Source organism: Rhinolophus sinicus, chromosome 14 (genome assembly GCF_057876585.1).
Source record: "Rhinolophus sinicus isolate RSI-liver-muscle chromosome 14, RSI-T2T, whole genome shotgun sequence".
In the NCBI taxonomy this organism is placed as follows: Eukaryota; Metazoa; Chordata; class Mammalia; order Chiroptera; family Rhinolophidae; genus Rhinolophus; species Rhinolophus sinicus.
Window position 1 is genome coordinate 150,990,280 of NC_142514.1, and position 27,926 is coordinate 151,018,205.

General features: G+C 42.3%; 1 protein-coding gene across 3 annotated transcripts; it reads left to right on the plus strand.

Moving 5' to 3' along the window:
• Positions 1–3,444: 3,444 nt before the first annotated feature.
• Positions 3,445–8,428, plus strand: LOC109436083 (calcitonin gene-related peptide 2). 3 transcript variants are annotated; one of them, XM_074337149.2, is made up of 5 exons: positions 3,445–3,601; positions 4,673–4,767; positions 5,034–5,183; positions 5,575–5,649; positions 6,053–6,540. In XM_074337149.2, the coding sequence occupies exons 2-5, from the start codon at positions 4,682–4,684 to the stop codon at positions 6,249–6,251; spliced, it is 510 nt and encodes a 169-aa protein (XP_074193250.1). In that variant the 5' UTR covers positions 3,445–3,601; positions 4,673–4,681; the 3' UTR covers positions 6,252–6,540. The 3 variants fall into 3 exon arrangements, with proteins under 3 accessions (XP_074193250.1, XP_019569924.1, XP_019569925.1); XM_019714366.3 differs by lacking the exons at positions 5,575–5,649; positions 6,053–6,540 and adding exons at positions 7,170–7,354; positions 7,974–8,428 and having other exon boundaries at positions 3,446–3,601; XM_019714365.3 differs by lacking the exon at positions 5,575–5,649.
• The last annotated feature ends 19,498 nt before the right edge of the window (positions 8,429–27,926 follow it).

Genomic DNA, 27,926 nt, shown 5'->3' on the forward strand with positions numbered 1-27,926 from the left:
AAATAGTTAAACTGAGCATCAAAATACTTGAGACAATTTAAAAGGCAAAGATATTTCTGAGAAACTATTCTCTGTAAGTTCTTATGTGAGTTTGATTGGGGATGTCTTGAAGCTCAGAACAGTTCCAGGGAAATAAAAATCTAATTGTCTCAGTTCAGAAGGTAATTTTTTTTTTACTTTTTCTTCCATTCACTTACTAATATAATACAAGGATGGGTTGAGGAAAAGTGCCTTGTTTTGCTTTTCATGTTGCTGGAGAAGAAAAGAGAAACCCTCAGTACTTCCGCTCACATTAGATTCCAGAATGTTTCCAGTAGGACTCGGATTCCTTTTATTAAATTAAAAAAGGTGCGTCTTTGGATCAACGATCTGCTTTTCCATCTAATGGATCTAAATTGGATCTGCAGCTCAACTCAACTTGGCTGAGAATGTACTGCTGACTCTTACTGTAATGAAGCCATGGAACTGTTCATTCATCACCTCGCCCATTCCCCCTTCACCCAACATTTGCTGTGCACCTACTATGCGCCAGGCACTGTGCAAAGGCTCTAGAGGAGGAAGAAGATTCCGTCAAATAATTCTGTGTGCTCAGAGTTAAAACAGCCAGGTCCCATTGCAGTATCAAAGAAGATATTCAAAGCACAGACCTGGTATATTTGTGTTAAGATGGGTCTCCGGGTCAGGTGAGCGCTCTTTCCTGTCAGAGGTCAGGGTGCTAGTCTCCGTGGCCTTTATGGAAACTTCTGTCCACTTTACCCTAGACAGGAGCTGTGCGCCGGATTGTGGGCCACCCAACGCACGGCTTTGGAGCAGAGGGCTCAGCCAGGGCTTGTGCCCCCACTCGGTGGCAGCGTGGCTGTCGGTCCTAACACTTCAGAAAAGTCCTAGTGACACAGACAGAGTCTCTGGAGAGGCTTCTCAGCCCCAAGGGTTCAAAATTCCTCCCAAATTCATATTTGTGGGCCTCTGGAGAGGCCAAACCCCAACCCAACTCCTTTTGCATTCCCTGCCAGCTTTCCCCGCCCCCCGCTCGTCGAGGCTAGAGGGTCTGAGGCCTTCCGGACCTTCTTTCCCACCCCGCCCTTCCCTCACCCCCACGCTTCCCACCCCCCACCCCCCACGCTCCCCAGCTATTTCTCAGTATCCCTAGAGCTCTGTGGAGAGCGGTGTGGCGGGGAGCTGCTGGGGCGGGCTGCACACTCTGTCAGACCTAGAGACGGTGGCAGAGGTCCTAGAAGAAGCAGGGTACAGAGGGCAGAGGCACTGGTCAGGGAGTGCCTCCCCGCTGCACCTTTCCATTCAGCGGCCCCTTTCCACCCTCAGAAATGGAGGAGGGGCGCAGAAGTTTCCCCTCGTACTTGCAGGGCTTTGGGAGGAAGGGCCTCCTAGTAAAAGGCCGCTTCGGTGTTCCTGGTTGCATCCCAAAGTGAGTCCAACACTTGGGCACAGAGGGACCTTCCCACTCTGATAGATTAACCCTTTAGGGAGCAGCGCTTCCTGGTGTCGGGTTACAAAGGTGCTGGGCGTCCCCCGGCTATGCTTCCCGTCCGCCACTGCCCGCAGCCGCTTCCTACTCGTAGCACAGCGTTCCCAGGGGTAGGGTTGACTCGGGCCCGTCCAGCCTCTGAGCACTCAGCCTGCTGGTGTAGAAGTCCCTGCAAGAGTCGCCGGATTCCGGGTTGGGATTCTTTGAAGGGTGTTACTAGGCGTTTCTCTAGCCTAGGTGCTGGAGGGCAACCTGTCCTTGCCCGGCAAGCAGGGTCCTGCCCCAGAAAATGAGACCTGGAGGGCCTAGGCAGACACCCCCTGAGCTCCTTTCTGACTTGCACGGGAGATAAGTACCAGCCACGGGCATCCCACCAGCCTCTCACTTGGCCCCTTGCTCCGCACCCTTGGGCAAGGCTTCCCGAGCTCAGGAGGGGCTGGCTGGCGCGTTTGGGGGCGCAGCAACCGCGCCACGCAGGGCTAGTTTGAGGCCCGGAGGATGGGTGTCGCTCCCTCACTGCTACTGCCCCTGCCCGCCCCCCGCCCCCTACACCTCTTCGGCCAGAGCTGGGATCTTCTTCCCACACACACCTGGGTGTCCCCAGCGCGGACAGGGTGGACTCAAGAACCAGGCTTAAGAAATAGGGAGAGGCTAAGTCCGTGCGTGTGGATGTGAGTGCGTACTTGGGGGACATTGTATAGACATACCCCTGTGCGTATAAAATGTGCCTGTGTCCGAAAACAGAAACTCGTGGGGATGTTTTGGATCTGGGCGAAGTTGCTTTGGGTTGGTGCGCGCGCTTATTTGCAAACTGGTGAGAGGGCGTGTCTGTGGCGGTGAGTGCAGGCTTATCAGCGAGAATGTCCTGCGTGTGAATGCAAAAGGCAGAGCGTGTGGCTGGGGTCCAGGTGTGTGAGTGCAGGACTTGAGCCGTGTGGGAAGCGTGAGTGCGCACACCCGCCCGCCTGTAGATGTGAGTGGCGCCTGTGTAAAAGTCGGAAGGCTGCCCCTTGGGCGTGCAGCACTCGTTCTCCTTGGTGGGTCGGCGCTGGACCTCGGTCCACTCAGCAATTAAGCTCTTCAGGGGAAATGAGGTCGGGGTGTGGGGCGAGACAGGTAGAGACCTGGATGCAGGCAGTCCCGCCCAGCAGCTTGGCAAACAAACCAGAAGCGCGGTGCAGCTGTGTAAACCAACTCTGGCTCTGAACTGGATGGTCCCGGGTTAGGGTGGGGTATGCTAATCCCTCAGTCGAGGATTCAGGTGTACCGGAGGGATGCTTAACCTCTGTGCAGGCAGTGCCAACTTACACACTTCCCCGGTCCTCTCATCTGCTCCTACTAGTCCCGGAAGAGTGAGGGGAAGGGAGCTTGGCGGCCAGACTGGAAGCAGAACTTCTTTGTGGGTCCCTGAGAGCCAGGGCAAGGAGGGAGGAAGTTGGGGGGTTTTGGAGAGGAGGGGAACATGGTGGCATGGGGGGAGGGAGGGTAGATCAGCCAAGGATATCTCAGGAGCACCCCATTTTTCAAGGCCCCTCTCCCATACTAACCCCCTCTTTCCCTGTGGGCTGTTTCAGCTGAGACTCTTTAGAACCTAGAACTACTGTTTAACCTCCTGGGGATCCAGGTGGCCGGCCGGGGTCCGTACTGGTCTGGCAGGAGGGGTGCAAGAGTGGAATTCAGGCGCCAAGAAAGTGAGAGAAGCTCTGGCCCCTCACTTTTGTTGGTGACATCCAAACTTTCCCCGATTTGTCCCTACTTTCTGGACGTGGAGGGCTCTCCATCCTTTCCCAGCCACAAGCTCTCCAAGCAATGACCTCATTGCAAAAAAAAAAAAAAAAAAAAAAAAAAAAAAAAAAAAAGAAAGAAAAAAAAATGCCCTGAGCGGACGGATAGCTTCCCTCCCTAGTGGACGGGTGTGGGGAGCAGGAGCAATGACGCAGTCGGAGCTGGGTCGGTCTTGGCCACTTTGGATTGGCCGCGAGGGCTCCTGGGGACCCCCCTCCCACTATCACTGGAATAAGATCCAACAGCTCCGCCGGGAAGACGCCCACAACAGGCTTTGTGTCTATCCGGGTGGACCCGCGGCTTGCTCTCTCCTGCAACTCAAGTCGCCAGGTGAGGAACTTCCCACTCAACTCACTCTGATACCCTGCTACTGGATTAGTTCATCCAGTTTGCTCCATCTGCCTGCCTGCTTGCCTTTCCTTTGCCTCTCACGCCCATCTTGGCCCACCTGCAGCCCGGTGCTCCCAGCTCTCTGTCCCACTCGGGAGAAAGCGGGCGGTTCGGGCTGTCGGTGCATTTTCTTCTAACTAGCACCAGCGGAACCCCAAGCACCCCCAGGGCTTCGCCTGGGCTCTGGAAGCTCTGCGAGCCCAGGTCCTCGAGTTTGCGGCCCCTGCATTGGTGCCCTTCAGCGTGCAGGATCCTGCTTGAGTTTGGTCTGGGAGTGCCTGCGCGGTCTGTGTCCTCAGGGATCATGTTTGAATCCCGGGATGGTGGATCCTTGAGCCTTCTTCTGAGGCGCCTCCAGCCCGCCAGCCTCCCTGGGGTATTGGCACGGACCCGGGGCAGTGCAGTTAGCCGACTAGAACAGTGGGCTCACTTCGGGGTGCTGGCGCCCAGTGCCTGCTGCTAAACTGCGTCCCAGCGAGCAGAGACCTGAGACACCAGTAATTGGCATTTAAAAAATTTCCCCCAATCCAAACCCACAGACTGAGAGATTAGTATTCCTTTCCAAGTTACCCTTCCCGCTTTCCTCCCCCCGGCGCGAGCTGTAAATTCAGCGGAGGGGAAGGTGCGCTGGGATTTACCAGTCCCTGAGAATACAAGAGCAATGGGAGATCAAGTCTACAGCGGGGGTGGGTCCGCCCCTGGTTTCTGTACAGGGCAAAAGGCGCGTTTGTGTGCACGCTCACTGTTTGTAGCTTCTTTCTGGCTTTCCACAGACAGAAAGAGAATCCCCCCCATCCCACCCCAGGACACTGCCCAACTATGCACTGCAATGTGTCTTTTGAGATTCACAGCAGCCCGTCTGGCAAATGAATGAACCGAGGCATGAGGAGGTGGGGGTAACCTGCCTGAGGTCACAAAGCAATTGTGGCAGAGGCAGGACTGGAACGTAGGTCTGTAGGCTCCAGGCCGTGCCGCTCTTGGTGTAGTGGTAACGTCATTCTCCCTTTACAGAGAGGCATTATGGGCTTCGGGACGTCCTCCCCCTTCTTGGCTTTCAGCATCTTGGTCCTGTGCCAGGCAGGCGGCCTCCAGGCGGCACCATTTAGGTGAGACAGCCTGAAGCTACTAGAGCACTCCCCTTCCACTGCCCCTGGGTTCCCGCAGTTCGGTGCTTCTGAAGTCGCAGCAGTGAGGCCCCCAGTGAATCAACACCCTCAGGTGGACACTGGCCTCCAGCTCTGTCGGCTGGGAGGAGGGAGAGAACAGCACATCCTCATGGGAAGTCACAGGGAGCAGGAAGCCTGGCTGCTTAACCTGGGGTGGGGCCAGACGAGAACGCAGAGCCTACATTGGATTTGCTTCCCTTTCTCAGGTCAGCTTTGGAGAGCCTCCCAGACCCGGCTGCACTCAGTGAGAAAGAAGGGCGCCTCCTACTGGCTGCACTGGTGAAGGCCTACGTGCAGAGGAAGACCAATGAGCTGGAGCAGGAGCAGGAGCTGGAACAGGAGACAGAGGGCTCCAGGTAAGGCTCCCCACCAGTCCTGGAATACCCAGGAGGACATAGCCCAGAGAGGTAGGATAAACAACATCTGGCCAGGAGTCCAGAAAGCTGTCATTGTTCACCAGGCCCTGGAGCCCAGCCTTTCTCAGGCTGCATGGAAGGTAGAGGTCCAGGGGCAGTTGGAGGGACTGTGGTTAGACACATTAAAAAGATCCATTCCAGGAAGCTGTTAGGAAATGGAATAAGGAGGTGTGGAATCCCTCACTCTGGGAATTGGTCTTGCCTTACTGAGGAGACCTCCCAGCGTTGGATGAATTAAGACCCGTAAGTGTCAAGCCTGCAGATGGACCCGACATATCTTAGGATGGTTCAGAAATTTAACCTGTGTGTGTTGTTCTCTCACAACTGCAAGGAGCCTTCACTGCACATTTGCCAGGGGAAGCCCAAGGCCTTGCAGAGGGTGGGCTCAGGTTGAACAGTGCCTGAGGTAGGTCTGGGCCTTTAGCCGTGTAGGATCTGTGGAGACACGCATGTTGTCACAAGCTGGGGAGAGCACCCTTCGTTAGTCCACCTCCCGTGCACCCTGAGCTTGGAGCACACACCAGCCCCTGCTCTGGCCCTGGCACTGCCCGGGCAGAGTCACGGGTCATACCTGCATCTACCCCCACAACCTCTCTGCCTAGCATGAAGGACTGAGACCCCTTCCCCACCACAGCCCTTCCCCACTCTGCCCTGACTGAGCATGCCTCTGAGTTTAACTAATGGAAGATGTGGGAGCCACCTTCCTGCCTGCTCCTCCTGCCCTGGCTCAAAGTGCTCTCTCCCTGATCTAACCTTTCGCATGACTGTCCCCTGGGCACGGTATTGTCTGGCATGTCTTTTCCCTGCAGCCTGGACATCTCCAGAGCTAAGCGGTGCAGTAATCTGAGTACCTGTGTGCTGGGCACATACTCGAAGGACCTGAACAACTTTCATACGTTCTCTGGCATCGGCTTCGGGGCTGACACACCTGGCAAGAAAAGGGATATAGCCAGCGGCTTGGAGAGAGACCGCTACCCTCACTTTGGGGTGCCCCAGGATGCCAACTGAACTCTTTACATTCCCTCCTGATTTCCTTTCTTTTTCATTGATGAACTTAATGCATGCAGATTTCCCTCTGATTGTTCTTCAAGCTGGTCTTGGTTGCTTTGCTCATGACAGAGAATGTTGGGGATCTCAGGATGGAAGGAAAGAGAGCAGGACTCACAGACTAGGTTAGAGATACAAGAGCGTGAGGGAAGCTTCTTGAGATCCCAGAGGATTTCATGGCAGAGCCCTCCAATTCCTGCTTTATCCCTCATGCCTCATCCTTGATGAATAAACCTATTTTCTAAAAGGATTTGCACTGTGGCGGTCATTACTCTGGTCCCTGTCCAATGCTTGAGAGTGCCCAGGGCGTATGTTTAAAAGTAGCCTTAGCCTCAGGATAGCTGGATAGAGGGCTTGGTGAGTGGTCCCTGGGAACCAGGTCCAGCATCGAGAACAGGTGTGCTGAGGAGCAGGTAAGCACTTCTGGCGAAGGATCCTACAAACCCAATTCTTTGAGCCTCTTCCAGGTAAGACTTCAAGGAATTTTCATTTTTCCATGGAAAGTGGTTGTGTTGGTGCTCATGGCTGGGGTGTAGCTTCTGTATGCTTCTTGTGTGTCTTGGGGGTGGAGCTGGGCCTTTGCTGAGCACACCTTCCTGGTCCCAAAGGTATTATATGTAAGGGATGATAAGTGCAGGGTTTTGTACATGCCCAGTGGTTTGGGACTGGGTTTTTTCCTGAAGGTCTTTGAGCAGGTCTCCTAGCAAAGGCTGCTAGGCCATTTCTCCTAACAGCCTTAGTAACTGCATTTAGGAGACACTTATTCTTAAGTGGTATGTTGAAGAGCTACAATGCCTTTTCTGAAGGTCCCGTGGGGTGGGCTCCTGCCCCCAACCTGTCACTGACAGGTCTTCTCTTTTTCTCCATCCTGTACATCAGCGTCACTGCCCAGAAGAGAGCCTGCAACACTGCCACCTGTGTGACCCATCGGCTGGCAGGCTTGCTGAGCAGATCTGGAGGTGTGGTGAAGAGCAACTTCGTGCCTACCAACGTGGGCTCGGAAGCCTTTGGCCGTCGCCGCAGGGACCTTCAGGCCTGAGCTGCTAAAAGACTCCAGGAAGAAGGTGACTGCCCTTGCATTGTCGGATGGGAGGGGAAAGGGTTTGGAGGTTCTCACCCACATTTTGAAACCCACTGGACCTTGTAGGTTTTTCAGGCCCTTCTCTCCAATTGCATTCTTCCTCCTGAGGTACTGAGTTCCTTCCACAACTCAGCTGCAGAGATGCAATGCCATCTTTCTGAAAAGAGAAATGAAAGAAATGCTTGCTGGATTCAGAAAGAGAGGCCATGCAAAGCTTAGCCAGGGCCGCTCCTCATTAATGCACCCAGGTTCAGAAAGCCCTCAATTCTTGATCAGTGTTCACAGGTTCAGTTCAGAGGGCTGTCACTATACTACTGCTAATGTTAATGGTGACTGTTGAATTGTTTTATCATCATTGGCTTGATATGGATACATCTCGTATCCATAATTTGGAAATGCTGTTTAAAGAAACACTTTTGTAAATTCATGTTCTTTTCAGTAATAATGGTGATTATTCCCTTCTCTTTCTTCTTCTCCTACTTCTTTCTCCTCGCCCTTCCTCCTCCTCCTCCTCTTCACCACCCCCTCCTCCTTCTCCTCCTCCTCCTCCTCCTTCTCTGTCTCCACTGTCACCTCCTTCTTTCAAATTTTTTTCATCTCAGGTTACCATGAAACTGAACTCACCGCTTCTATTAATTTCTGTTGACAACAACTTGGTGAGAAGGCCCCATGGAAGATATATATGTTTGCATCCTAATAGATATCGAAAAAAGCACCTTTGTCACTCAAAAGGAATGAAATTGAATGCAAAATAAGCTAATTCCATTTTGTTTTGCATCCTTTTTATATTTGATGCTCTGTGCAGTAAATGTGATGGCATCTCTCATCAGCTTATCTGGTAGCAAACTGGTTCTGTGAGAGCTTTCCTGTTGCTCATGGCAGCTTTGCCAAACTGTAGGGGGACATGAAATCACTGCCTCTTGTGGCCTTTGGGGACACATGGTATTGGTGATGCTACTATGCCTTGTTGTCTAAGAACATGACTGTATAATTTGTTTAAGGAAATGTCAATATTGTCTCATTTGTGAACATCAAGATTAAAAACATATTTTGGATACATGTGGTTTATTTCAACTTATTTTCCTAAATAATAATAATAATAATAATAATAATAATAATAATAATAATTGACATTTTTTGAGTGCTTACTATAGGCCAGACAATGTTCTAAGACAGTGCTTTATACCTATAAATTAATTTAATCTTCATGAAAACTTTTTGGGGTAGATACCATTATTATTTTCACTTTGCATTTGAGGAAACAGAGACACTGAGAAATGAAGTTCAATGTCACACAGACAGATGGTGACAGACTCAGGTGTTGGTTTCCAGAGGTTATAGTTGCAACCACTGTACTATATATGCCTTGCTCAACAATGGCTCCTGCTGTTTTCTAGAGACCTGTGAGCCATTCTTTGACCTAGCTGCTTCACCTGGTAGCTTCTCAGGTTTTGAAGACAAATGGAAAAATTTAAACATATAAACAATGTAGTCTTTATATAATAAAATGAATCTCTTCTACCCATTACTTGGTACTATAGGCTGACTATGTCCCCCACCCCAAATTTGTATGTTGAAAACTAACACCAAAGTGATGGTATTAGGAGGTGGGGCCTTTGGGAGGTGATTAGGTCATGATGGTGGTCCCTTTGCCAAGGGGATTAGTGCCCTTAAAAATGAGGCTCCAGAGAATTCCCTTGCTCCTCCCTCAGTGTGAGGTTACAGTGAGAAGACTGCTGTGAATAAGGAAGTGGGTGCTCTGTCAGATACTGAATCTGCTGGTGCCTTGTTCTTAGACTTCCCACCTTCTAGAACTGTGGGAAGTAAATATTTGCTGTTTATAAGGTACACACAGTTGGTGGTATTTTGTTATAGCAGCCCAACTGGACTAAAGCACGTACTTGGCTTCAACAATGATCTATTTATGGTCAATGCTTATTACATCTATGAGCCATCTATCCTCCCCATGTATTATTACTTTGATGTACTTTGTAAATATTTCCCCATGTATCTCTAAATGGAAAGTACTCTTTAAATATAACCATAATCTCATTTAACAACTAAAATTAACAGTTATTTCTTAGTTCTTTGATATCTCACATCTAGCCATGGTTGAAATTCCTTAGTTATCTTATACATATGTTTGTGTATATATGTTATACATATATAAATATATTTAATATATACATGTATGTATGTATATATAAAATATATATAAAATCAGAGCTCAAATTAGGTCTTCACATTGCTGCTGCTTGATATGTTTTAAGACTGTTCTAATCTAGAGGGTCCCTCCTCCATCTTTTTTTTTTCATTCCTGCAATTTATTTGTTGGAGAAACTAGGTTATTTGTCCAAAAGAGTTTCCCTCATTCTGAATTTTGATGACCAAATCCCTGTGGTGAGGTTTAACATGTTCCTTTATCTTCTGTATTTCTTGTGAATCAGATCTAGCGTGAGTGAGAGGAAAGACGAGATGAGGTCAGCAAAGTAATGGGGAGGACAGAGCATGGAGAGGTTTGTAGGGCATAGGAAAGATAGTCAAGTTGTAGTCAATAAAACAGAAACTACATCAGTAATTTTAACAGACACAATAATATAAATAATTGAGTAGATTATTGAAAAGGCAAAAGAGAATCAGAGGTAGTGCAGAGATAGAAAGTGAAGGCAGCAGCTACCATCCACTGGGCTAGGGGAACAAAGGGAAGAGGTGGGGTAATTAGATCTAGAAACTTGGAGAAGGATTCTCTGACCACCAAGAAGGATATCTTTGAGAAGGTGCAATAAGTCTGTTTTAGAAGTATGTCAAAACAAAACAGAGTTGAAAACTGGAATCAACTTTCCATCCAAAGTAAAGAAGCTCTGTGGGTGATGCTGACAGAGACAGAAATCAAAATAGCAAAGAGCAAGCTTCCCCCCCCCCCCCATGCCTTCTTATCTTCTTTTCAGGACTCACAATTGGCAGAGGCTACTGGAGATCAACCTGACAAGTGAAAACGTGGTTTACCGAGTCACAGCCCCAGTGTCTTTTTGTCTTTAAAGCTTATTAGAATACAGTTAACATACAATGTTGTATTAGTTACAGATGTACACCATACTTATTGAACATTTATATACCTAAAGAAGTGATCACCATAATAAGTTCAGCAACCATCTGACACCACGAGTATACCACACTATCACACTATTGACTGTATTCTCCATGCTGTACATTACATCCCCATGACTTATTTGTTTTATACCTGGAGATTTGAACCTTTTATTCCCCTTCACCGTTTCCCCTCTTTTTAAAAATTTTCAACTACAGTTGACATTCAATATTATTTTATATTAATTTCAGGTGTACAGTATAATGGTTAGACATTTATATAATTTAAGAAGTGATCTCCCTGATAAATCTAGTACCCATCTGACACCATGCATAGTTATTATAATATTATTGACTATGTTCCTCATGCTATACCCTGCATCCCCACGACTACGTTGTAACAACCAATTTGTACTTTTTAATCCCTTCCCCTTTTTCACCTACCCCCACAACCCTCCTCCCATCTGGCAACCATCAGAATGTTCTCTGTATCTATGAGTTTGTTTCTATTTTGTTTGTTTATTTTGTTCTTTGGATTCCACTTACAAGTGAAATTATATGACATTTGTCTTTCTCTTTCTGACTTACTACACTCAGCACAATACCTTTTAGGTCCATCCATGTTGTTGCAGATGGCAAAATTTCATTCTTTTTTATGGCTGGGTAATGTTCCATTGTATATATGTACCACCTCTTCTTTATCCATTCACCTATTCAGCGACACCTGGATTGTCTTCACATCTTGTCTATGGTAAATAATACTGCAATGAACATATGGATATATGTCCTCAAAGTAGAATTTTTGGTTTCTTTGGATAAATACCCAGAAGTGGGATTATTAGGTCATTCTTTGTTTCTTGTTACAGCCTTTGTTTTAAAGTCTATTTTGTCTGATCTAAGTATTGCAACTGCAAATTTTCTTTTTCTTTTTAATTGCCATTTTCACGAAATATCTTTTCCCATCCCTTTACTTTCAGTCTCCGTGTGTCCTTTGATCTGATATGAGTCTCTTGTAGACAGCATATGTATGGGTTTTATTTTCTTATCCACTCAGCCACTCTATGTCTTATGATTGGAACATTTAATCCACTTACATTGAAAGTAATTGTTGCTAGATATGTAGATATTGCCAGTTTGTTGTTCATATCTTTGATCTTTTTAATTTTTTTCATCTTAAAACAGTCCCTTTAAGATTCCTTGCAATACTGGTTTGGTAGTGATGAACTCCTTTAGCTTTTTCTTGTCTGGGAAGCTCTTTATCTGTCCTTCCATTCTAAATGATAACTTTACTGGCTAGAGTAATCTTGGTTGTAGGCCCTTACTTTTCATCACTTTGAATATTTTCTGCAAATCCCTTCTGGTCTGCAAAGTTTCTGTTGACAAATCAGCTTGATAGTCTTGTGGGAGCTCCCTTGTATATAACTAACTGCTTTTCTCTTGCTGCTTTTAAGATTCTTTCTTTGCCTCTAATCTTTGGCATTTTAATTATGATGTGTCTTGGCATGGGCCTCTTTGGGTTCATCTTGTGTGAAACTCTCTGTACTTTCTGGACTTGAATATCTATTTACTTTACCAGGTTAGGGAAGTTTTCCATTATTTCTTCAAATAGGTTTTTAATTCCTTTCTCTCTCCTTTTTCTGGTACCCCTATGATGTGACTATTGGTATTCTTGATGTTGTTCCAGAGGCCCCTTAAACTGTCCTCGTTTTCTAAAATTCTTTTTCTTTTTGCTGCCCTGTGTGGGTATTTTCTGTTACCTTATCTTCTAAATTGTTGATTCAGTCCTTTGCTTCATCTAATCTACTGTCGATTCCTCCTGATGTATTCTTCATTTCTGTTATTGTATTCTTTGTTTCTGCCTTGTTCATTTTTGTTTTCTATCTCCATTTTTATGTTGCTTATCTCTTTGTTAAAGCTCTCCCTGAGATCATTGAGCATCCTATAACCAGTGTTTTGAATCAGTGTCTGGTAGACTGCTCGTTTCCATTTTGTATAGTTCTTTTCCTGTAGCTTTATTTTGTTCTTTTATTTGGGACATGTTTCTTTGTCTTCCCATTTTGGCTGCCTTCCAGTGCTTGTTTCTATGTATTAGTTAGGACTGCTAGCCTCCCAGTCTTAGTAGAGTGGCCTTGTATAGTAGGTGTCCTGTGCGGCCCAGTGACACATTCTTCCTGGTCGCCAGAGCTTGGTGCTCCAGGTGTGTCCCTTGAGTGGATTTTGTGTGTCCTCCTGTTGTAGTTGAGACTTTGTTGCTGTTTCCTCGTCACTGGGAAGGATTGACTCTCAGGCTCATTGGTTGTGAAGACTGGCTGTGACTACAGTGGAGGAGCTGCGGTGCAGGGGCTGACCCTGTGGAGCAGGATTCTCTTTAGCAGGGCTCTGCCCAGTCTGTCCTTTGGATGTGTCATCCTTGGAGGTGGCCAGGTGATGCTTCAGCTCAGTCTGAAGGTGGCCACTGGGTGTGTCAGCCCTGGGGTCTCCTGGGATGGGACCCTCTGCAGGCAAAATTCAGCTGCAGCCTGCGCCCTGCCCAGGGCCACATGGCATGAGCCACAAAGTAATCTGCAGATGGCCACGCTGTGCTTGGAGGTGCCTAGAGTGGCCAACCAAAGCTATTGCTAGTGCTAGGCTTAGGGCTTCTCAGCTAGAGGTATGGGACATGCCAAAGCCAGATGCTGCTTGTTTGGAATTTGTGAACCTTTGAGAGATTTTAGGAAAGTCTCCAGCATGAGCCAAGGCAGATTGTTTGTATGGAAAAGCCATTGTGTCAGCTTGGGAGGACCTGAAAGTTGGGTGGGGCGATGTCTCAGGGAATCAGGGCAAAGGAATGGTGTTAGCTAGGTTGATGGAGACTCATATATTGTAGCCACTTGCACCTGCATGGGAGGGGAGGGCTGAACAAAGAAACAATAGCTTCTACCAGCTCCTCCGTCTTGGAGAAAGCTGCCCCTCGAGCACTTGCCCCGAAACCAGACAACTCAGTTCCTCTCCATATGTCCCTGGCACCTTTCCAGCTGCTGCCCCAGCACTGGAGCTCAGAGTGAGTCCATCAACAAGTAAGTTTGTATGTGGATCTTTTAAGAGGAGTGCCTGGGACTGCAGCCACGTTCCATCTCACTCAGCCACAATCTCTGCTGGTTTTCACAATCAATATTTATGCGTACTTCTGTCCCCAGCCCTGGAACCCTGTGCTGGGGATCCTGGTGTAGCGTTGGGGCCCCTCACTCCTTAGGGGGGAACCTCTGCAACTGAGATCTCTCCTGATTTTCAAGGGTCACACATGGGTGTGGTACCAGCCTGTTCCATGTCTCTACCCCTCCTACCAGTCTCAAGGTGGCTACTTCTTTATGTCCTTAGTTGTAGGGCTTTGGTTTAGCTAGACTTCAGGTGATTTTCAACGATGGTTACTCTGTAGTTTAGTTGTAATTTTGATGTGGTTGTGAAAGGAGGTAAGCCCAGCATTTACCTACTCTGCCATCTTGACCAGAAATCCCCAATGTTGTTTTTCAAACACAAAATTTTAAATTTACATGGAGAAAAGTCAATTCCTTTTTGTATATAGTTCTATGAATTTTGACAAATACATTGAGTCATGTAATCACCACCACAATAAAGGTACAAAATAGTTTCATTGCACCCCCTAAATTCCCCATGTTTCTCCTTTGCAGTCAATTGCCCCCTCAACACTTAACCCCTGATAGTAACTGTTATTTTCTCTGTCCCTATAGTTCTTTTTATATTTATCTGTTTAAACTGAAATATAATTGACACACAACATTGTATTAGTTTTAGTTGTATAACATAATGATTAGATATATGTATATGTAGTGAAATGATCAGCACAATAAATTTAGTTAACATCCATCACCACATGCGAGTATAATAGTTACATTTTTGTGTGTGTGTGAGATGAGAACTTTTAAGATCTACTCTCTTAGCAACTTTGAAATGTATAATAAATATAGTACCATGTTTTGCTGAAAATAAGACCAGGTCCTATATTAATTTTTGCTCCAAAAGACGCACTAGGGCCTATGTTCAGGGGATGTTCAGGGGTTGTCATCCTGAAAAATCATGCTAGGGCTTATTTTCTGGTTAGGTCTTATTTTTGGGGAAACATGGTATTGCTAACTATGGTCACCATGCTGTACATTACATCCTCAGGACTTATTTATCTTATAACTGAACTCTGTGCTTTTTGACCACCTTAACCCATTTTGCCCATTCTCCACCCCCTACCTTTGGCAACCACCAATCTATTCTCTGTTTCTGTAAGTGTGGTGTGTTTTGTTTTTTGGTTTGATTCCACATATAAGTGGTATCATACAGTAGTTTTCTTTCTCTGCCTGTCTTATTTCACTGGGCATAATACCCTCAAGTCCCATCCATGTTGTAACAAATTGCAGGATTTCCTTCTTTTTTTATGGTGAATATTCATATATATACATAATATATATAAAATATATATAATACATACAACATATATTATATATAATATATCATATTATAGATATAATATTCACACACATATATATATTCACACACACACACGCACACACACACACTTCCACTAATAGTGCACAAGGGGTCTCTTTTCTATACATCCTTGCCAAATTTTCTTATTTCTTGTCTTTTTGACAATAGACATTCTAACAGATGTGAGGTGATACATTATTGTGGTTTTGATTTGCATTTCCCTGATGATTAGTGATATTGAACACCTTTTCATGTACCTGTTGGCCATTTGTATGTCTTTTTTGGGAAATGTCTATTCAGATGCTCTGAATATAGTTTTGCCTTCTCCAGAATGTCATACAAATGGAATAAGTATGTAGCTTTGAGTCGGACTTCTTTTATTTAATGTAATGAATTTGAGATTTATCCATGTTGTTGCATATATAATTAGTTGTTTCTTTTTATTGCTCGGCAGTATTACATTGTAGGCATGTACTACATTTGGTTGTAATCCATTTATCCATTGAAGGACACTGGGTTGTTTCCAGTTTGTGGCATTTATGAATAGAGCTGCCCTAAACTTTTGTATATAGATTTTTTGCGTGACGATAACTGTAGTGGGTTGAACGGGGGGTTCCCCAAAATATGTCCATGTCCCGTTCCCTAGAACCTGTGAATGTTACCTTATTCAGAAAAAGGGTCTTTGCTAATGTAATTAAGTTAAGGATCTTAAAATGAGATTATTCTGTATTATCCAAGTGGATCTTAAATCCAATGTGTTCTTATAAGAGATGCGCGGAGAAGATACACACAGAGGAAAAGGTGATGTGAAGACAGAGGTAGAGAAAGTCACAAGCCAAAACCAAGTCAGCAAGCAATCGTCAGAAGCTAGAAGAGGCATGGACTGGATGCTCCCATAGGGTTTCTGAAGGGAGTGCAGCCCTGCTCCCATCTAGATTTTAGACCTCTGGACTCCAGAATGAGAGAATAAGTTTTTGTTGTTTTAAGCCACTGAGTTTGTGGTAATTTTTCATGGCATCCCTTGGAAACATAATACAATACATTTTCATTTCTTTTGGGTAAATACCTGAGAGTGGGATTGCTGAGTTATTTGGCAAGTTTATATATATTTTTCCTTTAAAAAGACTTTTTTTTTTTTAAAAAAAATAAACAGTTACCTTCTAATCTTTGTCCATTTATTAACCAGTCTACATGTAGCATTATGTATTTTGTTTATTAACACAGATAATATAAAAACATAATTGTAGTGCTTAATTAAGTAAAGTAAAAAAACTAATTACAGAAACTTTGAAAATCAAGATATGAAAAACATTTCAATAAGGTTATTTCAACCACTATTATTTGTTTTTATTGTTTTCCTTTATCTGCATATCTTACATAGTTTTATACTGTATATATTATATTGCATTTTTAAATAAAGACGATTTTAAAGAGTAGTTCTAGGTTTACAACAAAATTGAGAGGAAAGGACAGATATTTCCCATATGCCCTCTGCCCCCACATATGTATAGCTTCCTCCATTATCAACATCACACACCAGAATGGTTTATTTATTTATTTATTTTTTAGCAAAGATGGACTTACATTGATTGACACGTCATAATCACTCAAAGTCCATAGTTTACCTTAGAGTTCACTGTTGGTATTTACATTCTATGGGTTGGGAGAAAAGTATAATGACATATATTCCTCATTATAATATCATATAAAGTATTTTACTGTGCTAACACTCTTCTGTGCTCTGCCATTCATCACTCTTGCCCACCCACCCCCAACTGACAACTTCTGATCTTTTTATTGTTTCCATGATTTTCCCTTTTCCAGAATGTATGTGGTTGGAATCATACAGTATATAGACTTTCCAGATTGGCTTCTTTCACTTACTAATATGCACTTCACTTTCCTTCATGTCTTTTCATGGCTTCATAGCTCATTTCGTTTTAGTGGTAGATCATATTCTTCTGTCTGCATGGACCACAGTTTAACCTACCAAAGAACATCCTGGTTGCTTCCAAGCTTTGGCAATTATGAGTAAAACTGCTACGGACATCTGTGTGCAGGATTTTGTGTAGACGTCTTAAGTTTCCAGTTCCTTTGGGTAAATACGGAAGGGTGCAACTCCTTCCCACAGTAAGGGCATGTTTAGTTTTGTAAGAAACCACTTTGCATCCCCATCAGCAATGAATGAGTGTTCCTGCTGCTTCGCGTTGTCTCCAGTATTTAGTGTTGGTAGTGGTCTAGATTTTGACCATTCTAACAGGTATGTAGTAGTATGTCATTGTTGTTTTAATTTGTATTTCTCTGATGACTTATGATGTGGATCTTTTTTTATATGCTTATTTGTCACCTGAATATATTTTTGGTGAAGTGCTTATTAAGGTCTTTGACTCCCCCCTCCCTTTTTTTTTAAGTTTTAAGAGTTCTTGGTATATTTTAGAGTATAAGCCTTTACCAGATGTGCCTTTTGCCAATATTTTCTCCCAGTCTGTGACTTACCTTCTAATTCTCTTGATAATGTCTTTTTGCAGAGCAAAAGTTTTAATTTTAATGAAATTTAGTTTATCAATTACTTCTTTCATGGATCATGCGTACGGTGTTGCATCTAAAAATGCATCACCCTACCCAAGGTCATCTAGGTTTTCTCCTATGCTAACTTCTAGGAGTTTTATAGTTTTGTGTTTTACATTTAGGTCCATGATCCATATTGAGTTAATTTTTGTGAAAGGTTTGTGTCTAGATTCATACTTTTGCAGATGGATGTCCAGTGGTTCCAGTACCATTTGTTGAAGAGACAATCTTTACTCCATTGTATTGCTTTTGCTTCTTTGTCAAAGATCAGTTGACTATATATATGGAAGTTTATTTCTATTCTGGTTTGTTGATCTATTTGTCTAGTCTTTCAATAATACCACACTGTCTGTTCCTTCACCACTCTACAAAAGGTACTGTAGTTGTATACTGTATTTTTTTATTAAAATATTTTAAAAATTATAGTTGACATATACCTTACTAAGTGATCACCACACTAAGTCTAGTAATCATCTGTTACTGTACAGAGTTATTATGAGATTATTGATTCTATTCCCTATGTTGTACATTACATACCTGTGACTTATTTTATAAATGGAAGTTTGTACTTGTTAATTCCCTTCCCCTTTTCCACCCAACCTTCCACCCCCACTTCCCTCAGGTGACCATCACTTTTTTCTCTGTACCTATGAGTTTGTTTTTGTTTCATTTTATATGTTCATTTGTTTAGCATTTTGGATTCCACATATAAGTGAAATCATATGGTATTTATCTTTCTCTGTCCAACTTACTTCACTTAACATAATACTCCCTCAGTCCATCCATGTTGTTGCAAATGGCAAGATTTCATATATTAATAGTAAGTCTTGAAATCGAGTAGTGTCAGTTCTCCAACTTTGTTCTTCTTTTTCAAGATCGTGTTGACTATTTTCAGTCTTTTGCCTCTGTATAAATTTTAGAATCAGTTTGTTAATATCCACAAAATATTTTGCTAGAATTTTGATTGTGATTGCATTGAATCTATACATGAATTTGGAAAGAACTTACATCTTGACAATATTGAGTCATAAAAACAGGTTCTCCATTGATTTAATTCTTTGATTTCATTCATAGTTGGATTAATATCTACCATACTCATTATTACCAGTATATATTTAACTTCATAAGAAACTGCCAGAATGTTTTCTGAAGTGGTTGTATCATTTGCATTCCCACAACACACTTATAAGAGTTCTAGCAACTTCACAAATGTGTATATAGTAATAGATGTGGTTTTAATTTAAATTTCCCTAATGACTAATGGCATTGATCATCTTTTCTGCACTTATTTTCCATCTGTTTATCCCATTTGTTGAACATCAGTTCAAATCTTTTGCTCATTTTATAGTGGGTTGCTTAGTTTATTATTGTTAAAATTTGAGAGTTCTTTACATATTGTGGATACAAAATTAGTATCAGATATGCAATATCTAATAACATTTTCCCCAATCTGTGGATTACCTTTTCATTTCCTTAGCAGGGTTTTACACAGAGCAAACATTTTAAATTTTACCGAAGTATAATTTATCATTTTAAAAATGGATTATGCTTTGGTGTCATAACTAACTTTTTGACTAACCCACCATCCCAACGTCACCATCACTTTATTCGGTGCTTTCTCCTAAAATATTTGTGGGTCTATGTTTTACATTTAGATCAATGATTTGTTTTAAATCAGTTTTTGCATAAGGTGAGTGGTATAGGTTGACGTTAATTTTTGACAAGTAGATGTCCAATCATTCCAGCATCATTTGTTGAAAAGACTATTATTTTACCATTTAAATGCCTTTGCAACTGAGTCAAAAGTCAATTATCATACTTGTGCCTAAGTATTTCTGGACATTTAATTCTGTATCATTAATTGATGTGGCTATCCTTTTTCCAATACCACACTGTCTTGACGTACTTAAACACACTATGGCGTTTAAGTAGGACTGGAAATCAGGTCGTGTGGATACCGCAAAATTGTTGATGCTTTTCCAAAATGATTTTGACTATTCTAGATCCATCATCTTTTCCTATACATTATTTATTTATTTATTTATTTATTTATTTATTTATTTATTTATTTATTTATTTATATATTGAATGAAGTTGAGTAGGACAATACATTTTTCTTTACTCTTTTTTCGTTTTCTCAGGCTGGATAATTATAATGGACATATCTTCAAGCTTGATATTTTTTTCTTCTCCCTGCTCAGAATTCACGTTGAGGTCCTCTGGTAAAATTTTCATTTCTGTTATTGCACTTTTCAACTCTAGAATTTCCTTGCTTCCTTTAAAATAATTTCTATCTCATTGATATTCTATATTCGGTGAGACAGCATTCTCATACTTTCCTTTAGTTCTTTAGATATGGCTTTCTTTGGTCATTCGAATATATATGATTTAGAATTTTTGTCTAATAAGTCCAATGTCTAGGCTTTTTAAAGGACAGTTTGTGTTAACAGCATCTCTTATCTGTATATAATATTATTTCTTATTTCTTTGCATGTCTCATGATTTATTTTTGAAAACTAGACATTTTAAATAATAGAATGTGGCAACTTTGGAAATAATATTCGCTTTCCACCACCAACCTGAGGATTGTTAAATTACAATTGTTTGTTTTTTTTGTTGCTTGTTTGCTTAGTGACTTCTCTGAGCTACAATTTTAAAGTCTGTATTCTTTGTCATATGGCCACTGAAGTCTGTTTGGTTAGCTTAGTGGTCAGCTAATATTGAACAAATATTTTTTGAATATCAAGAATGAATAAGTCTCTTAATCTTTGCCAAGGGGCTTTTTGAACATGTTGGGACATACCTTCAATATTCAGCCAAGCAGTTGACAAATTTGTCATAGATTGGACTTCCTGCTTTCTGAGAGCCTCAAGGTCAGTGAGAGGTGAGAGCTCACGGCCTTCTTAGGTTTTTGCTGAGCATGCACACAGCTCGATGTACATATGTGGCCGTCTAGATTCCCAGAAATATATTAGAGCTTTTCAAAGTTCCTATACACATCACATTTCCCAGTTTTTCCTCTAAATATTTTTGGTTAGTCTATTATTTTCCCCAAGTATTATCTACCATGTTAGGCATTTTCAAATTTTGGTAATTGCCTGTGGTTATTTCAACAAATGTCCCTGGGGAAAGGGGTTTTTGCACTGAGCAAGTTCCATGCTAGATCAAAGAAAGACAGCATTACAAATGGGGTCTTCCAAGGAATGACCAGAGAGATCAAATAATGACAATACTCTGGGAATGAGGTTTTGAAGGAGGGTCACTTGTTCGCCCCTGCCAGTAGCTGCTAGGTTGATGGTTTTTACCATGAAGGTGGGCTGTTAGTATTCAAAGCTACCACAGAGCTGGAGAGCAGGGCATGGGACTAAGGCAAGTTAAAATACCACAAAGCTCACTGTTATTTCTGCAGTTCAGCTGTTTCTGTTGAATAATTGCTTCCTGGATTGCTGCAGTCCTTGGGTTCACTGCTAGAGTTTTGAAAAGTGAATTTTGACAATTTCTGTTACTCCTTTTATTGCTTTTACGGAAGAAGAAACTTTTGGAGGCCCTTACTCCACCATTTTCACTGACATATCATTCATGAAGGATATTTTCACAGGATATAAGGTTATGGGTTGACAGTTTTTTCTTTTAGCATTTTAAAAGTTTTGTTTCACTCTCTTCTGGTCTCCATCATTTCTTAGTAGAAATCTGCTTTCATTTGAACCTTTGTTCCTCTATATGTAACGCATTGTTTTTCTCTGGCTGCTTTCAAATTTTTTCTTTACATTTTATTTTATAATGTTCAATTATCATGTGTCTAGATATGATTTTCTTTGATTTCTTTTTTTCTGGTTGAGGTTCTCTGAGCTTACTGAATCTGTAAATCTATGTTTTCCATCAACTTTGAGAGGTTTTTAGCCATTAATTTTTCTGTGCCAATATTTTCCTTTTATTTTGGGTCTCCAGTGACAAATGTTAGGTCTTTTAATATTGTCATACAATTTTATTCTGTTCAATTTAAAAATTTGTTTATCTGTGTTCTTCAGACTATATAATTTGATTGACTTACCTAAGTTTAATGATTATTTTCTGTCATCAACATTCTTTTATTGATCCCACTCAGTAAAATTTTTTGTTTTAGATATTATATTTCTCAATTTTAAAATTTCTGTTTTGTTCTTTTTTATAGACTTTATTTCTTTGTTAACAATAAGTACCTCTGCATTGATTTAAATAAAGAGTGTTCATAGAATATGCTGTTCATGGGTTTGGGTTTGTGGAACTTACATTGCCTTTAGGCAAAGCATCAAAAGATGAGAGAGAGAAAAAGGAATTCCTCACACACTCTTTGGCATTCAAAGACCCCCTTTTACAGTGCTTTTTGTCAGAGATACAGGGTTTGGTTGCCTGCACTGCTGCCATCACTGTGGCAATGCAGCACTGACACTGGGTTGGTATTGGAACCAGGCCAGGAGGAAAAGATAAAAAGAATAAACAATGGTGATTTTAGATTGAAGGGGCTGCTTTTCTCCTTCCTCTGGCCAGAAAGAGGGGGATTTTTTCAGGGGTTTTGTTGTCTGTGCTCACTGCACAGTTCCATGACTGAGACCACCCGTGGGTTAAATTTAGAAGATAGAAGAGAAAAACAAACAGACCAGGAAACTTACATGTTGTCATTCTTTTTCCCTCCCTAGTATACACGCTATTGCTTACTTTCAAGAGTCGTCAAATAGACACGTTTTGTATCTTGTCTGGAGATTTTAGTTGTAATCAGTGTGAGAGACAGGTTGTAGTGGGCTTACTTTACCTTGGTCAGCACAATTATCTACCATAATACAATTAAGATAGAAGATAATAATAATTTTAATACTTGGAATTATGTAGGATTTTTAACTAAGTCATGATTCAAAGAAGAAATCATAATGGAAAAATTTTAAATATTTAGAATTAAATGATAATGAAAATACCTCTCATTAGAATTTGGAGGTGCCGTGAAAGTGGTCATGTTAGAAAATTTTATAATCCTATGTAATAATGTTAAAAAATAAAAATGGGTAAAATTTAATGAGCTAAGTGAGTTAAATTTTAAATTGAACACCTAAATTGAGGTGTTTAACTGGAGAAATTAGAACAAGAAAACCTAAAGAATGTGAAAAGGAGATAATAAAGATTTTAAACAGAAATTAACTATAAGATGAAGGCATAACAAAAAAGGATCAACAAAGCCAAAAGTTTGTTCTTAGAAAAGACTAATGAAATTGACAAACCTCTGGTGAGGTTGAGTAGTTAAAAAAAGAAGAGCAGACACAAATAATATCAAGGATAAAAAAAGAGAACGTACCTGTAGACACAGCAGAGATGAAATGATAGTGAAAGACGACTGTAGCTATCATTATGCCAATAATTTTTATAATGTAGATGAAATGGATAAATTCCTAGAAAATATAGAACCTATTAAACCTCACTCAAGTAGGAATGGAAATTCTGAATTATATAACTATAATATATTGAATCAGTTTTATAAAATATTTTCACAGTGATAACATAGACCGGTTGGATTTACAGATGAATTCCCATTCTTATCACTCAGATCCCAGAAAGATGAGCTAAGGGCCTAAAAATTTTTCAAGGGCCCATGAAAATATTTGAGTTTCCAAAGTATGTTATTGGCTTCAAAATACGAAAATGATAAAACAGATAATAAAGGTTTATTTAAATAGCTACATGTCCATTGGTCTACTCCAACTCAACTCTTACGTAGTTGTGTATAAATGATACTTATAGGTTTATTTTAATATGATGTGGAGTGAGGATGTCAAAAATAAAAGTAAGGGCCTAGCTGCATCTGAACGTACCCCGTCTCTTCCCCAGTCCCTCCCGCTGGTTGCGAAGTAGCCCCTTCTCCACCAGAGGGCGCACCAAGCAGGCACTTCAGCTTGCTCTGCCAAGATCCTCTCCTCCCAGTTGGTCCCCGGCAGGTATCCCACATTCACCTCGCACTCTTCCCTCTCTCTGAGCCTTGGTTTTCTGGCTTGTAAATTTGGAGTAACAAGGTCTCCTTCACAGAGGTAAACCAATGTCCTACCAATGGCACTCAGGATTCTGGGGGCAGATGGAAGTCCTTACGGAGGAGGGAGGCTGGAATGTTCCTCTTGTCTGAGGATCCTTGACTGAGAAGCCCAGGGACTGAAGAAAGGGCAGGCATAGTAAGACTCATTCAGCTGCCTCCTTGATTTCCCTCCAAGGACAAAGGCTGGGGCAGAGATGGAGGAGTGGTGGGAATCGGGGAGGTACTAAAGGTGGGAACAGCTACTCACATTTTGACACAGGACCGCTCTTCTTCCTGACCTTGTCTTTCCTCACTAAGATGAGTAGTAAATTTCAAAATGCTGTATGAACTTAGAGGAGGCTTAGGGATCTCCTGGCTGGAGTTGGGGGAGGGAGGGTGGGTGAAGACAAAATTAGGGAAGTTTTATGGAAGAGTTAGTCTTTAATTCAATGCCAAAGGGCTGGTAGGCTTCTTTTTTTAATTAAAAAATTAAATACCTTCTTTTTCTAATTATAAAATAAAAATACTTAATACAGAAAATTTGTACAGGAGAGCACTCCCCAAAGAGGGGGCAGTGTGTTTCTTAATTATTTCATCATCCAGAGAAATTCACCATTAGTAGTTTGGTGTATAATCTTTCTTTTATATCTTATGCACATATTTATAACAATATATCACTACTTTGAAAACTCTCTTTTTCCAGTGTACATCTTTCTATGCCATTTCATGTTCTTCTGTTGCATAATTTACATCCATTTCACATCCCATTGAATAAATGTGCCAGAGTTTATTTAATCTATCCCTTATCTATATGTAAATTGTTTCCAGATTTTTATTATTGTAAAAATGCTGTAATAATCATCTTTGGAGCTAAAATATTTATATTTATTTTCTTAGGGGAAATTCGCATGGGTACAATCTGGGATCATCTTCATCTAATTTTAGTTTAATGTGATACCATTTTTTATTGTATCTAGAAGTGGAACTGTAGTGTCAAAGAGTAAATGCATACGTAATTTTGCTAGACAGAGGCAATGTACCATTTTGCATTCTCCCCAACCATGTATGAGAGTTTTTGTTACCATCAGCCTCACCAACTGGATAGGCTATCAAATTTCTGGATGACCAGACACAAGGGGGACATAGACCAACATAAGCAATAGACAACAGAAACAGAGCCAGACGCTCAAATATAGGGGGACAAATAGGAAGAGAAATGCCAGCTCAATACGGGGGAACACTTCCTGACAGTCAGGGTTGTCTAATGATAGCATGGGCTTCTCAGAAAGTGATAGGCTCCCAGTCACTGGAGTTGTTCAAGGAAAGGCCAGATAACCATTCAACAGAATGTGGTACAGTTTCAGCAAGGACCTTTAAAGCCTGGAGAAAAACACACAACCATATTGATTGATTGCCTCATTTAAAATTCATGAATTAAGACCATGAACCTTAATTAGGCCTTTATTGATGCCAGGAAATCATATGTCCTGAGTCCATTCACTCTCTTCTTTACTTCTAGATCATTATTCACACCTCCTCAAAATCTCAACACCTCCTACCTCATCTTTATTCTCAGCTCCTGACCTTTCTTCCCACTTCACTGATAAAATGACATCACTCAGAAGAGAACCTCCACAGACCCCACCCAAACTCCTGTACACTCCTGGCATCTGCCCCCAGGTACTCTTCTCCCATTAGTTGCCATAGGTGAACCTTCCATGCTCCTAGCTAGAACCATTTCTTCCATTTGTGCACAGGATGCTATCCCTTTCCGCGACTCATGGGCATTGCTCCTGCTATGCTCTGCCTATCTCGGCCCTCATCTCCTCACTCCCCCCTTCCCTGCCTTGTTCATACTCTCTACTTCACTAGTCTCCTTGCTCTTGCTCAAAGACGTCAGGCACACGTTTGCCCTAGAGTCTTTACTTTGTTTTCGTTTCTTGGAAAGCTCTTCTCACAGGTAACCATGTGCACGGCACATAACTCCTTTACTTCCATTTACATTGACTGGATTAAAAAGGAAAAACAGTCTAACTATAAGCTCTTTACAAGAGGTATCTAAAACATAAGAGTATAGAGAGGTAAAAAGTAAAATAATGAACAATTTACCTTGCAAGCAGAAACCAAATAATGGTAGTATGCTGTATTAATTTTGAATAAAATTGACTTCAAGGCAAAAGGATTAGAGAGATAATGAGGGCCATGGTATAATAATCAAATTAAAAATTTGCTAACATGATGTAAGAATTCTAAATGGATATGCACCTGATAAAGCAGAAATCCACAATTATAGTGAGATTTTTTTTTAACACACCTCTCATTTACTATCTCCTAGTATGGGAATGGGCTATTTACATCTTTTTCTATCATTAGACTGAGCATCCGAAGGTCAGAGGCTACCTTGATCTTGGCTCTACCCTAAGTGAGGTGCGTAGTGCCAGGCGCAGGCTAGTCTTCATGCCTTGTTTTATGGACTAAACTTCCTCCAGCAATGGTGAGGTCACTGTGCTCTGAAGTAGCACCTTTATTTGGGAATGCTCTTACTCTTAGAAGGGTCTTAGTTTTCTGGATTGACTCTGTCCTCTCCCTTCCCCCAGCTTTCTGAATGTGGCTTGGGCGTGGATCAGTTCTGGAGAGTTTCTCTCCATGAAGAATGGGTGTGTCTGAGGCCAGATCTTTTAAATTATAAGTGTAAATTGCAGAGAATTGAAAGTAGATCAACTGTTTTTCCTTTCCTACAGAGTCCTAGGCTGGGCATTGGTTCTATTAGAAGAATCCTTTCTGGGTAATTATCCATCCATTCTCAATAATGTATCTGGACGTAGGCATTAAGGCTTTTCAATTATTCACATTGTCAGAGTTTTCATCTCCTGGTGAAACTTTTCTGGAAGTTCCTGCGGCAGCGCTTTTGTGTGCTTGTGAGCATAGCTAAAGCTCTTGCCTCTGTCTTTGGCAGGCTCTTAGCCAAGCACTGTAAAGCTGGGCCTATCGAGGCCATTATGGCAATGCAGTGGCTTTCTGGAGAGTTCAGCTCATCTATAGAGAGGTTTCAATGACAAGGCAGAGGATTTAGATAGTTTGTAGGCCTTCGCTTTTCTCTGGGCTCTGGTTAATTTTTCAATTTGTATTGCGCACCCTTCCTCATAACCTATCTACCCTTCACTGCTCTGCTCTGTGTCCTGAGGAATTGGCCCTCAGATCACATCACCTGGGCTCTCTGATTGGGTTCTACCAATGGAAGCACTGGCTAGAGATCAGAGGGAGGAGCAGAGAGAGATTAGGGGGTTTCTTCCCCACTTTGGTGCCATGGTTTTGAGATGACCTCTTCCATGGTTCCCCCAGAACACGAGCAAGCCACTTCCCCCTTGCCTTCTAGACTTAGAGGTGGCAACAGCTTGCCACAGTGGTCTGTCCCTGGGTGACTCAAACCACTTGTTATTCTCTTAACCCTGACAACAAATAGTCCTTCATTAAATTGTCTTCCAAGTCCCATCTGACTTCTTTTCCTGTTGGGACCTTTCTGGGATATAAAATTATACAGAATACGCATTCTGTCTGGAAGATGACCCATTTCCTTACTTTAAGAGCTCAGAGTCTTTGTCAGATACACCTGGGAGGACTCTCGGGCTAGATCTCATGTGCTGTAAAGTCTGCGACTCCGAGAAGGAAAGACTTATGTGGGGTCACAGAGGTAAGAGATAAGTCTCAGATTCTTATCTCCTGTGCTCTGCTTCTCCCTCCAACTGCTGGGCCTTCTCTTGGCATTGAGGAGACATGGGAAAGGGTTACATTCCACTGTTTACCTCATTTATGTCTCACTACAATCTAATGATGTGGTTATCATTACCCCCACTTTTGAGGTAAGGAAAGAGGGGCAGAGAAAGGTTAAGTAGCTCTCCTAGGGTCACACAGCCAGTGAATGGAAGATCGAGATTTAAACCCAAGTCTGTCAGACTCTAGCCCCATGAATTTCACAGGTGCACAAGAACACAGGTGCAGAGATTCACCTGGGACAGGAGGAAGTACACCTGCTGCTGAGAGGAAGGAGATAGATGTTGGCTTAGATAGGATGGAGGGGAGAGGTGGTACGGTCCTTTTCTTAAGTGAGAGGACAGGTGACTTGTGAATAAAGGGGCAGAAGTGGGGGTAGGGCCTGAGGAGTCAAGGAAGGAACAGAAAGTGCTTAGTACAGACAGGGCTGGTGTATGGGAAATAGTCAATACCTGTTTATATAAGTCAATTCCTGTTTATTATTTGGTGCCTGTGGGGATAGAGCCCAAAGAGCAGTTTCCAGGCTCTCGACCTCACGTGACAAGGTGCCATCAGCTGTGACTATAACCAGTTAGCCATTAGCCACTAATATAACTGCTGTGGCTACGCTAGGGAGTTGGTT

Bases quoted from the DNA above. Each gene is read 5' to 3' on its own strand.
- LOC109436083 (XM_074337149.2), top strand. From the start codon at position 4,682: ATGGGCTTCGGGACGTCCTCCCCCTTCTTGGCTTTCAGCATCTTGGTC. The intron at 4,768-5,033 runs GTGAGACAGCCT...TCCCTTTCTCAG, and splicing joins CTCCAGGCGGCACCATTTAG to GTCAGCTTTGGAGAGCCTCC. The intron at 5,184-5,574 runs GTAAGGCTCCCC...CACAACTGCAAG, and splicing joins CAGGAGACAGAGGGCTCCAG to GAGCCTTCACTGCACATTTG.